This window comes from Siniperca chuatsi, linkage group LG1 (assembly GCF_020085105.1).
Source record: "Siniperca chuatsi isolate FFG_IHB_CAS linkage group LG1, ASM2008510v1, whole genome shotgun sequence".
NCBI classification, from domain to species: Eukaryota; Metazoa; Chordata; class Actinopteri; order Centrarchiformes; family Sinipercidae; genus Siniperca; species Siniperca chuatsi.
In genome coordinates, this window is record NC_058042.1 from 13859664 (window position 1) to 13873077 (window position 13414).

Genomic DNA, 13414 nt, shown 5'->3' on the forward strand with positions numbered 1-13414 from the left:
CACCAGATCATTGTTTTATTTATTCATTCATTCACATAGCAAAGAACTTAAGTTATACATAGGGAGGATTTATACGTAACATGGCAGGCAGCAACACAATATATTCGCGTCCGTTTTTAAAAAACAGTAAGAGACGCAAACTGCATAACAATTTGAGGATTGTCCCATGCATTTACAGCAACATAAGCTTATAATGCAACACCTCTGACCCTAGTCTTCATTCTTCACATCTCACCTACTTGAAGGACTGATGATGGGATGCAATGCAAAGTCATCGCTGCTGTCCCTTCTGGCTGTCTCACATGGTGCTCAACTCAGTAATGCCTGGAAACACTCCTTAAAATTAATCAGTTCTAGTCACGCACTTTAGTATGTATGCTGTGGGTAGTGCTAGCGCTGTTGAGGGTAGTGCGGTCCGCTTGACCCTGCCCCCAACTCTTCTGAAGGTGGGGTGATGAGAAGAAGACATGGGTAACGTTTAGGCATCTGTTCATGGTAGTCCATGTGTCCCCACTGTCTCTTCCCCACTGAGGGCCCGCCGTAGTAAGGGTGGGGTGTTTGATGCTGTGGCCTGGTTGACTGGTACCGGAACCTGCCTCGAGAGCTGTTCTGGTATCGGGGTGGACGGTAACCACGGCCTCTGCCTCTGGAGTGGCCACCTCGGTGTCCTCCCCTGTCTGTGGTGCTGATGCCTGGCATATTGGTCCTCTTGGGCATTACCTGTAAGCCAAAGAACACTGGCTTTTAATGTGATGTTTAGGATGATTGATTAGCGTTTAAAGAAATGATGCCATGATTTCTATTCAGCCGTGATCGAACAGAAAAACCCAAATGTCTTGATGCATAGAAAGACAAGTGCAATTTATTCACATCTAAGAGACCAGCTCAAAACGAGGAAAAAAAAAAAAAAAAGGAACATTACTAAAAAATTAAGTCAATTCAAAATTACATGACTCTTTGTTTCTACTTCCAAACAGTGAGTGAGTAAGGTTATCTGCAGTGCACAGGACCAAATGGTATTTTTCAAAAGCAACGGGAGGGATAATGATAAATCATCCTTCGCCTGACCAAATGAAAACACATACCTGACTATTTCTGTCCATCCTAAAATTTAGTGTTAGTAGTACCAAGGGTGCTGTAACCTGTGTATGCAACCAATGCACTATCACAAGATTTTGACTGACTGGTGCGAGTAGCCAACTAGTTCAAAAGGTTTTCCTTTAAGACTAACATGTAGTGTAATGCTCCTCACCTTAAGGACTCTTCCTCTGAACAAGGTCTCATGCAACCCAATAGCACTATGCACGGAGTCTCGATCAGAGAACTCGATGTAAGCAAAGCTGTGAAAGGGGAAGAGAAAAGACCAATGCAATAAATAAACTTTGATGCCAACATGCTTATAGTTGTATTCAATGGTCAAACAGTGTGAGGTAGAAAAAAAAACAAGGATGAACTCTATGCACAAGTTGAACCCACCCCTTGGGATGGCCAGAGAACCTGTCACATAGGATGGTAACTCGGTTGACAGGACCACAGCCGTTGAAATGAATCTCCAGCTCATCTGCGGTAGCTCCATAGTCTACCTGGGATTTGTTCAACAGTGTGTCATATCAGAAGTGTGAAGAAAAAAAAAAAAAACCCAACATGCTCAGTATGAAGAAAAGAGATATAGTCTTACATTTCCTACATAGACTGATCTGTTGTCTGCATCTATCCTCTCCTCAGGAGTCATATTGTAGAAAGGTCCTGTGGAGGAAACAAAAAAACAATTGTATATGCTGATTTTGCACATGCAATATAAAGAATGTACTTTCTGCACAGGGGGTCACTCCAGGAGAAATGAACGCAATGATTACTTTCACCAACATATCTATTTCTTGCAACATCTTTGACAATACATCTCTCTGGCTCCTATCTGATTGCATCTCTGTTCTGAGGAGGAACCAAAAGGGAGGAAGGGGAGGGTGAAAGGGATGAGAAGACGCACAGAAGCGGAAAATAGCCACAGGCAGCAAGGAGGACCCTTCTGGTTCTCTGGGGCTCGCTGCTTCGTCTCACTGGGCAGTGATGAGGCACATGTGAAGCATCCCAGGTGTTAGCCAGATGGTGAAGGATGTGGTTCCCTCACCTGCCTGGAGGCTGCGATGCTACACACCTGGCTAAAAATATGCTGTTGAGGCTTCCAAAATGCATAATCAGTATTTGGCTGTACACCAACGTGGCACAATAACAAACCCTGAGGCGGATCTGTCTCACCAGGTCGAGGGCTGCTGGTCAGAAGTTGCATCTCTCCTGCATCACACCTTTCCTCCTCCTCCTTCAGTCTTTCGGTCTCTTCTTCCATCTCCAGCTCCTGAACCCTGGCCTTGATGGCCGCCAGCTCCTGAGATACACAAGCATGGAAACATGAACATGAAGTCTGTGGACTTAAGCAGAAAAACCTGAAAGAATTAGTGCAGAAACATAATGGATAAAGATGCTTTCATACAGGGCATAAGGGGTCACTGAATGGTTTGAGAATGCTGTGGCCTTTAGTGTCACCAGATCTCAACTCAATTTAACACCTATAGGAGATTTTGGATCAAAACACCAAGTAAGAGAATATCTTTTGGATGAATGGTGTTCCCTCCAAAAGATGTCTATGACGAGGGGCATTAAAGCTTTTCTGGTGGCCCAACATCTTAATGTACTGTAGGTTTTTCCTTTAATTTGTCCCCCATGTGTGTATTGATTGTGATATAAAGTGATAGCCTGGATATTGTCTTTATTGATCTGAATTACACAAAACGATTTTCTTAAAGTATTGGTTTGTTTCTGAAAATGAAATCACTCAGAAGGCATGGGCTGCTTGTCCAGCATGTCCATGTTACTTATTTCTATGCAAAAAATTGTCTATGTAAATAACTTGTGAAAGAACCACATTCTCCCAAAAGATGTTGACATGGACCTTTGAATGGAAAATGAATGGAAATTTGAATCTGTCACATTTGATTCTGCCCAAATATACTGTAAGTCAGCTCCACATGTAGCTGCCCTGAGGTTTCAGGACAACATCTATACGTGAAACAGGGTTTTACCATCAGTTATTTCAGTGCCTGAACCACAATTTAGAACCACTCTATATTCCAACCTGGACATGCACTGCACCTGCTTGGCTTCAAGCAGAACAAGTCACTCTGTTGTAGGGGATGTGACTGATGTCGTTCTTTGCACCTAACATTTTATCAGTGACATAACGATACTACATAGCGTAGCTTATGTTTGCGCTTGTTTGTCCAACGTGACAATCGTCATTTGCTCGCCCTACTGACGTGCGTACAATGTACGAACAAATGTGACAGAACCCTTTTGATTCACTGCAAACACAATGATACCCACCGGGTCCTCGGCGAAATACTCCCCGATGCACTCGCCCTCCAGGTAGCCGTACTCCAGATGATTTTCCGCCATGCTCACTGCTCATACATGGCATCTGCAAAGCCGACTGCAGCTTTCCAAAACCGCCAAAATAATCTCTCACAGCAAGGAAAAGGTTTGATGGTCCACAGACGCAACACCTGACAGCATATGAGGTAAGCTAATAGATATCACCTGTGAATGAGACTCATGACGCGCTGGATTGATTGACAGTAGCGCGCACGTGAGAGAGACGCTGAAGAGGACGTCTTCGTCCCAGTGGCGCTTCAACAAGGGGCCTCCCCTTCTCTGCCCTTAGTAGCCATCCCTGGCCACACCTCACCCCCGGTTTTTTCAGCTCTTTATGACAATAATAAATGGTAAGATCTACATTCATTCACAATAAATTGCCTCATTCTTCAAAATAAAACTGAATTTGTTTGATACATTTGGTAGTATTTGACAAAAATCACAGGAAATCATTGTAGTAATCCTTAGATGTCATTTGGTCATTTAAACTCACTGCTACTTACCCTTAAGGAATGCTACAATACTATCAATTTTTTTCGGAGTTTGCATTTTTCATGTAAGGAACCTGACAGGGTGGATATTTTATCACAACAGACATTTGACTTGTTATAGCAGGAAAAGCACAGGTGTTAACAATAACATTAACAATAGCTCATTTTTTATTCAAGTGTCCCAATAAGCCATGGCAGTATGACAGTGAGCCAGCATGCACAATACCAAGACCCTGAAACTGAAGCAGCTAAATGGATTTCAGCCATCATTCATTTTATTTGCACCTATGCTTTTAAAGCTGTGACATGTCAAAGTGTCTTCATTGAAAAATGCCTATTCTTTTTTCATAAGTGTATTTAAGAAACCCATACTCAAACACTAGACAACCACAAACTTTCTGACATAACACCACTGGAAAACTTTGTTTATTATATGTGAATATGAAAAAGATAACTCAAGGGTTGAAAGAATCATAGTATTCCATTCTGTCTGACAGTATCTCATATATTCAGTTGTTCTAACTCTTCATTGAAGCTATATGATGTTTATACTGAATGAACTCAAAACCCACAACAGTTTTATGGCTGCACCATTCCATCCAATGGAAATGTTCTAGACGGCCAGAATGTTCAATTTGAATTTGAATTTGAATTTACTTTTATTATAGGGACGATGCAATTAAACATAGTTCCAATACAGAGCATGAAACTGATGTGCTGCACAGAGAGTTTATAGCTATTGCAAATTTGTTACTTTTAATTTTTTTTTTTTATTAAAATGTACATCTTTCAAATAGATATAATTAGATCAAATTAAATTTTTAATTGGCTGAGTGGAAGATATCTAAGACACACTGTGTATGAATATATGTTTTTAAGCATCTTTCAAATTGTAAATACTTGACATGAGGTCAAAGACATGGAGTAAGCTTGTTTGTGATGTGTTTGTGTGGTATATATGATTAGTAATGTCTTTGTATAATTGTTTGGGACTGTTGAAATATATTTTGAAAAAGATATTTAATAGGTATATTGGTTTTTCAGTACTTTATTTAGATCTGCTGCTATCATATTTCTGTAGAGATGAGGGAATGCAATCATATGACTTCTGAAGTTTACATAATAACTTTGTGTTAGTAATGATTCAATAACAGCGGATCATTTTCTTTTTCTGGGGATGTCGTCTCAGAATATGCCTGCTTTTAAAGAAGAAAAGCAACAAGAGTGATGAATACTTAATTTCATGTTTTAATTACACAGTTACATTGTTCAACACAGACAATAACCTGAATTAGAATGTTTTACAGCTTCACACATCCAACAGAGCGAACAGTTAAAGAGCGGTATTAGCAACAGGGAGGAAAGCATGCAAGAAATAAATACAAATCAGAATTTAATTCTTCTGGCACAGTTAACTTCATCTAAAAACGGCAACAGGACCTTTTGAAGAGGGAAATCAAACAAAAGAAGAAAGATCTTCAAAGCGCCAACCTTTCCTACAGAAACGTGTTTTTTTCTGTAATAATGTATTGCACAATACAGTATAGAATGTTTCCCTACACATATAAAACCATAAACCTTTTCAATTCATGTAAAGGTAATAACAGGACCATCCTGAGCCATGGCTTTTGGGAAAACAAGTGCTGTATCCACTGTTTGCCACTTTAGCTTTCTACTGTAGCTATTCATCAGTGCCTGTTTCACAGGAAGGACATGTCACCATCACATCAGAAGAGCCTTGAAACTTCATTGGTAGAGTTACTGGTTGGGGTAGGGAGAGACAAATGCCAACCTGCTATTTGTCTTTTCTAAACATGCGTTTTGCCCATATCATGTACATAGTTAAACAAATAGAAAAGTGGCTGATGTAAAGTGTTCAGAGACCCTTGGATGGTATTCACAATAGCAGAGCCCTTATGCGTTTGCCATCTATAATATCTTCACAGAGAAAAGTATATGACACCTCAGCACGAATCTCATTTGTTTCATGACTTTGTGAAGCTTACACCCAGCTGAACAGAACATTGATCTGTTATTTTGTAACCTGTCCAGTGAAATCAGGAGGGAGAATCTCTGTGAAGCACAGGTTGCTCATTCCTCTACAGCTCCGATTTTTGTCGGACTGCAGCCTCATGTCCCACACAATCGACCACATTTAAGTTCTCTAATGCTGGGACATAACACAAAAAACATTAACCAAAGTGAAAGAAGAAGAAAGTTGTAGCTTTTTGGTTGTATTTTGGTCATGTATAACAGGTCTATTGGGTTTGGTTTAGTTTAGTTTATCTGAGGGCTTACTTGCAGACAAGGAGGCACAGGCAAAGCACTTAGAGTTGAATGGAACTGTCATTACAGTGTTGTTTTAATGTGGATATTGTACTCAAACGCGGTATTTTACTGCACAAAACTGTTGCTACATATTGTGAATTGATCTGCCACTGTAGTCTGTCTGGGATGTTTCATTAAAGCTCTGAAGGTTTCAAGTAGTTTGTACAGAGACACAGAAAAAAAATTAGATTTTTTTTTTTACAAAAACACACACACCACCTTTCACACACAAACACACACCCACCACACATTAATTTTATCTCTGCAAGGCTTTGTAACTGTAAGAACACGCAATCAGTAGGCTTTTCCAAAGGAGATGCTTCTATTATTTTTACTATTCAATATGTAGACAACAAGCGCTTTGATTGCTTGACTAAGAATTCTACATATTTGAAACTCAGCCGGTTCATTGAGCGTGCTCTTCACTCTTGTGCCCTGATTGTATGTATTTCAGACACTTTGGTTAATTGGTGTAGTGGAGCTCTAACTTTATTATTTCTGGTCTGTCAATACACACTGTGTCAAAGCCTACTATGGCAATGCAGGAGTACTTTGGTTTGTGCTTTTATTGGTTTTAGACAACAAATGGCATGTCATGGTTGATTCTGTGTTCAGTTAGGTAATATACAGGTTTGACTGTATGTGTATTACTAAATTACAACAGTATCCATTTGGTTAGTGGGATGTGATCAAAAAGGTGAGGTCTGGTGAGAATAAATACTCTTCTACATCATGAGTGATGGCAATTCCTTTCAACGCTTTTGTTTTTATCATTTTCAGACAGATTGATATGCTTTGTTTTTGAATGTGCATTTCCATGTCTGCTCTCAGCCCAGCTTTTCAAAGTCCAGGTCAACCTCTCCTGGTGGTTAGCTGTATGGTCACAGGAGGTAGCTAGTGTGTGTGTGTGTGTGTGTGTGTGTGTGTGTGGTGGAGGAGATGAAAAGTGGTCTGCGGTAGTAGTGGAGGAATTAGACATCGGGTGAAAGGGCACAAAAGGCTGAGGTCAACACCATATCACGGTAATTATAACACACATACATAAATGCTACAAACAGATGCAGGGGTACCTTGCAGCTTATCCCATTTGAATTATATGCCTCAGATAGTCTAAAAAATTATTCACTTTATCCATCTGTTGATCAACAAAAAGCAGAAAAAACAGAGTTTTCGCTTTCCAATTCCACCCACTGCAAAAAGAAAATGACCTATTTATTTGGTCCAAGTGTGTATGAGGCCAACCATGTAGGGTTTACAATGATCAATATAAAATTTGTGTGAGCATGGCTGCTACAAGGCCCTCTGTTGCTTTAAGTAAATGCCTTGAGACAGTTTAACAAACATGTGTTTACCAGAAGTGATCATATTGCTGGAACATGTGGGAAGGGCTGAAAAATAAAATAAACCCAAAGAGGTGATGCTACTCTCTTGGCCTGGAAATAAAGACCCATCCCAGATCTTCAGCTTATGCTCAGGTTGCATCTTTACAAATAAACAATAATCAGTAAAAAAAAAAAAAAAGCAACATTTCAGAGATTGGGTATCAAAATTAGGTTTGAAGTTTACTGTAGCTTAACACTGGCATATCACGTAATCCTACAGTAATGGCTTGTCCTGCACCTTTTGGGGGGGGAGACAAACACGCCGAACCACACACACACACACACACACACACACACAGACACACACACGCAGGTTGATGAGGACCAAAAGAGAGGGTCACTGCAGTGGCACTTGAGCCGAAAGGTAACAGAACACTTGACATGATATATCAAGTTTGACAAATCCTAAATTTGGTGTGAAGGAACAAAATTTGAAACTGAGCCACCACTTTTTTTCTTTTTTTTCCAAGCTACTGACTACATTTAGGCTTTTTTGTCAATACACACTGCTGAGTCCCCTCCTGCAGGATGTAAATTGACCTGGGGTGAATGAAGCACACAATGACATAATTTAATCCCAATTGCAATAAAGTGAAACATTAACAAAATTAATGAATTCAGAAAATGTTCTGGAAGTCCATCCACCCCCTCAGCTACATGCATTGTGGTTCAGTATGGAGCCACTTTACCTCTGTTACCAACAGTCTCCACTCAGGGTCACATGACACTTTGATTTGAGTGAAAATTTGAAGTGTTTAACTTGTATGAGAGAAAGAAAGGAAAACTGATCAATTTGAGAAACAAATGTACTATGAGAAAATCATATTCTGGACATTAAACTTTAAAGGTTTCTGTTATTTGGCAAACACATTTTTGGACCTCTTTAAATACTATGTACATTCACATTAAGTTACTGATGTTACTTTAAATATATTTATATGTATGTATATTATATGACACCCAATGGGCAGTTGCTGAGGTTCCATTCAGTAGCTGAATTCTCTTCATATTGCACCTCCGTCCTCTCACTGTCTTACAATGCAAGCAATACAAAATATTCTACAAGAGGGGTTTCATCTCATTAATATAGATACAACAAATCAAACAATAAGTAAAATGTGGGGCTTCCTCTGATAAACGAGTGTCCTTGCTCTGACTTCACTGCTCAGCCCAAACTTAAAGGAGGCAAATGAAAGGTAACAAAACCAAAACAAAGTCCATCTTTCTGGATATACACAAGGGCAGCACATATGGACATCGGCGACAAGAGACATTATTGAAATTTGAAAAGAGGAACAATATCTACAAGCAGGTTCCAACCCTTGCACGTGACTACACTGAGGCTCTGTTCAAAGCAGGCTGGGGTTAGGGGTAGACTTGAGTCAAGTAGTTGGGGAAAAGTGTAGAAGGGAAGTGTGGGGTGAGGGGAGGTAGAAAGAGAGAGGAGAACCAAGTCTACACCACCCTTTACTAGGCTCTTTCATCTGTTTATCATGCTTTGGAAAAGGAGGGAGTGAATGTAAAGGTAACAGCAATTTCTTGACATATCTCCTTGTTGTGGAGCTGTAAATAAACAACTTAGAAACAATCTTCCCATATGTCTCCATAGTATGCAGTGCCTTCTTCTTGGACGATGTTTTCAAGCTTGTTTTGAGGTTTTTGGCAGCTCCCTTGCCATGTATGTATCTTCATCTCCTTTGAAGCTGTGTAGCCTTTTTTTCTCTCTGTCCTCCCTGTTACGACTCAAAAAAATCACACTGTAGCATGGTTTCCATCCATTTCATTAAGTCTTTCTAGTAGGCAAGTTCACAGCATTGTCCATATTCACTAGTCTGGGCCATCACTGAGGAATCGCTGTAGTTTTGTCCAGACAGCAGGAAGCAGCTGCAGATCAAAGCAGGTCACAGTTTTTTTTTTTAAATGTCTGACTATCTCTGGGTCCCGTTCTGCAGCTTCTCTGCAGCCTGGTCCTCTCAGGGCTGGCTTATCTGCTGAGGAGGTGATGTTGCTTTGCGTTTGGTTATACGATGAGTGCTTCTCCTTATCGCTTACTTACTCACTTTGGCAGTGTAATACAAAGGTTTGGATCATGTTATTTTTCATCTTTGAATTCATTTGGGTTCACAATGGTGCAGAGAGGTGAGTCCGGTGTAGATTTTCTTGGCTCGCTAGCAAGGTAGTTAGCAGTTTAAAATTAATTAATTTTCATATCGTTATCATCATTATCAGCATCATCATCATCACTATTATTCTTTATTTAGAATATTTGGACTTTCTTTATTTTCCCTTAAAGCCAGAAAGAAACATTTAATAAATACTAAGCTGTGTTTCTGAGGAATTAATCGCATCACAGGCTTCCCTCATCCATTTGAAAATAGGTAGGCCTATTATATTCCTTGCCTGTCTCCATTAGGACACTGTAGTGCCACATCAGTGAACTATTAGGACTGGTAGTGCACATCTCAGGGCTGGGTACTGTTCTCTCATTGGTGCTAAATTAAAGGGAAATTCAATCCAAGTGCTAATCGGCCTAGTCATCCCCCCATCAACGTTGCTTTACCACAGTCCTTATCTTGTGTCCTTATGTGTACAGTATTTAACATGCTTACATTACTGAGGGTACATCTCAGTCACATCTTCAAGTCAAAGCTCATGTTTTCAGCAAACACATCTAATGTGTTTCTGTGACTGAACACAGAGATAGGAGACACTTTTCATGCTTTCCACTACACTGAGCCCCAGGCTGGAATCTTTGTATTTGTGGCTATGGTTGTGAAAGAGACAAAGACAGAAAAAGTATTTGGGGAGAAGGTGACAAGTTGAAAAAACCAGTCTATAATCAGGTAGTGAGAAGATTTTCAGAAGAGCTTAAGATAAGAGGGAAATACGGACTGAAGTAGGGGAGGAGGAGAGAGAGCAGTGTGCGATGAAGATTCCTCAGTTTGGTTTTGTGTGGAGTGTGGGCACTGTCGCATCAGTATGCAGGGAAGGGTCAAGGGTCAGACGTCAGCGAGAGGTGGCATCCAGTAGGGCGGGGGTAGCTGGAGTTGTGGAGCGAGAGGCACTGCTGGAACTGCTCTCCTTGGGGCTGGCAGAGACACTTCCACTGCCGCTGCCAGCCCCTCCCGCAATACTGCTCTGGCCTGCCAGGGACAAAGGTCCTGGAGGAGTGCTCGCTGAGTGGGTGGGGGGCGCACTGGAGGACGCTGAGGAGGAGGAGGGGGTGCCTAGAGGGACACTGCTGCCCCCTGGCAGCCCCTGCAGGCCTTGACCACAGACATGATGGTGCTTCTCCCAGTCTTTGTGTTGGCAGAAGGAGCCGCAGTAGCGAGCCGTGTTGCAGCCGCTGCACGTCTCACTGGCCTTCCTCCCGCAGTTCCAGCAGCTCTGGTGAGACAGTGGGGAGAGAGTGGGTTGATAAAAATAAGTATCTTTTTTTGTCCCAGGATAGCACATTTTTTCTCTTTCTTACAAAAATATATGGTGTACCTAAAATGAGTCATTTTCATAATCTTGTTTATTTGTCTGATCTTCATTTTTCTGTTAATCTTTGCATAGGGATTCATTTTAAGGCTTTAAGTCTTGGTCCAACACCACTGGTTTGTGTTACCAGCAGGTGGTGGTCAACTGCTCTGTAATGGCCTCAGCCTGGCATTGGCTTTTATGTACACAGACAACCTGACTGCTTCTGCAATAATGATGACAACATGATACAACACCAAACCAAGAGCAGCCAGCTGTATATATTACACATTACAGGATAATTTAGATAAGGGGAACAAAGTGAAGGGTAATGCATGAAAAACAGTACTGAAAAGGAACCCAAAGAGTGAGTGACTGAGTAAGGAATCAGAGAACAAGTGAGAGGAGAATGAGGCAAAAGTAACTGGGGGGTCTGTGATACTCACTTCACTGGAGTCCTCCTGCTGGTTGATGACTGTTAGTGCATCCTCAGAGGCTTGCCTCTTGGCCTCGGCCAGCGCCCTCTCCATTTTAGAGCGTTCGGCTGAAATCATTTCATGGGCCTTCCTCTCTGCATCTGACACTGCCTTCTGCAGCTCTGACATCGCCTGTCGCTTGACTTCATTCACTGCCTCCTCTGAGAGAGACAAAGCGAGAGAGAGGTTAGTGCCTATGACCATCGTCTCCCATCCTGCCCGCTGTGTCATCCTTTATTGAGGCTCTTTAAGCTGCTATCTTGTTGTATTTCAGCGAACAGATGTACATCATCCAAGATTTAAAACTTTCTGCCAGAAAAGGGAAACAGCCAGACTTCAATAATTAATTCAAACACGTCTGGCCACAATAATATCCAGTGCTGACAACGGCAGATGTCTCCAAAGTTTTGTCACCAACTTGGCTGTTCATCCAACTTCCTGGGATTCCCTGTTTGTATCATTGTCATCTTGTCATAAGAATAATTTTAATAGAAATTGTTAGACAGAGTTTACAGTGAAGAGTGAATAATTTCCCCAGCAGTGGGCATGCATATCTCCACTGCGGCGCTTCCTACGATGTAGATTTTATCATGGGGCCTTTTGTTCTTCCAGCACAAGCACAAACTGAGTGAGGAGGCTGTTTTTACAACAGGCAGGTGTGTAGACTCCTTTCCAGATGGCAGTCTAAAATAGAAACAGTCCCTTCTCAGTAAGAGGCAAGAGTGATTACATTTTGCCATCTTTCATTATTGGCCTCATGGTGCACAACAAATGTACACAGTACACAATTTCTCGTAGGGCTTTATACACCTGAGAAATAGGTTGCCAAATATACATTATTCATCAATTAAATATTTATGTGGTATGTTGTGATCACAAGCTATGAATTCCTAAGTGTAATTTTCTTCTGCCATCAAAGACAGCAACATTTTTAAAAATTAAGTGATTTTTCTCCCTTCTGCTCCACCTCCTCCAGATGTAGACAATCATACACACACACTAAGGCGCAAGTGACACACATACAAGTGGCTCTGCAGGTGTGTTAGGCCAACCAAGTAGGAGGTGAGACTGATAATGTTCTCTCTACTGCTCCCTGTTTCCTCTAGTCAGTGTTTGTTTGAGAGGGAACTCATAAATAACTGTCACTTTTCCTCACCGCTTCACTCCAGTTGTTTCAAACTACTGTGCAAGAAGATAGGCAGCGGAGGGAGCCTTATCCACACTTTGCAGTGTACATGCGCATGGCTGTGTGTGCATGAATGTCTGTGTGTGCATATGTGCATGTCTGAAATGGATTTATATTTAGTATTCTGTCATTCCTGTCAACATACAGTCACACTCAAACACATGTCTCAATGCTTTCCCTCATCCCGTCATCCCGTCTACCTTTATCCTTCATTTCATTTCTACTCCTTTTTTCTTTTTCTTATACCCCTCCTCTTTCTTCTCTCCCTTGCAAACACTATCTGCATTATCCTGAGCTTCTAAATTATCTGGCCTAATGCATGCACCACTAAGATTAGTTTGCAAATTTAATTAATTCTTATCAAGGAGACTGTATAGCAGATGCTGGGGCAATTAGCACTTAATGGAAAACACAGGGGCAGCAATATTAATGTTTTAATTCCACAGGGATTTTGCAAGTCCCTGAGACATGTTATTTCTGTCTGCTTTTTCACACTTCAGATCTTATTTTTCAAAAGCACTGCAGTCTCTCAACCTGAACCAGAGCAGAGAATACGTGTCTGGTTTTAATTAAAAGTAAGAGGTGCTGCAGCTACATCAGGCGAACTACCTGGCCGCTGAGATAGGTGACACATGCTCACACACACACACACACACACACTAG

General features: G+C 41.2%; 2 protein-coding genes across 12 annotated transcripts in view; both read right to left on the reverse strand.

Moving 5' to 3' along the window:
* On the reverse strand, nt 1-3648 carry pabpn1l (PABPN1 like, cytoplasmic). Its single transcript, XM_044206059.1, has 6 exons — nt 3379-3648; nt 2257-2383; nt 1679-1746; nt 1477-1583; nt 1253-1340; nt 1-720 (listed from the first exon to the last, which is right to left on the reverse strand). The coding sequence occupies exons 1-6, from the start codon at nt 3448-3450 to the stop codon at nt 391-393; spliced, it is 792 nt and encodes a 263-aa protein (XP_044061994.1). The 5' UTR covers nt 3451-3648; the 3' UTR covers nt 1-390.
* A 1497-nt stretch (nt 3649-5145) lies between these two features.
* cbfa2t3 (CBFA2/RUNX1 partner transcriptional co-repressor 3) overlaps nt 5146-13414 on the reverse strand; it is a 42714-nt gene continuing 34445 nt past the window's right edge. For 7 of the 11 annotated variants that reach the window (XM_044205844.1, XM_044205817.1, XM_044205804.1 and 4 more), the window contains 2 exons: nt 11536-11726; nt 5146-11023 (listed from right to left, as the gene is read on the reverse strand). In XM_044205844.1, coding sequence (XP_044061779.1) covers nt 10634-11023; nt 11536-11726 — 581 coding nt within the window. In that variant the 3' untranslated portion in view covers nt 5146-10633. Of the gene's footprint in view, nt 11024-11535; nt 11727-11760; nt 12250-13414 lie in introns of those variants that run through there. The other 4 variants (XM_044205875.1, XM_044205826.1, XM_044205812.1 and 1 more) reach the window with 2 other exon arrangements.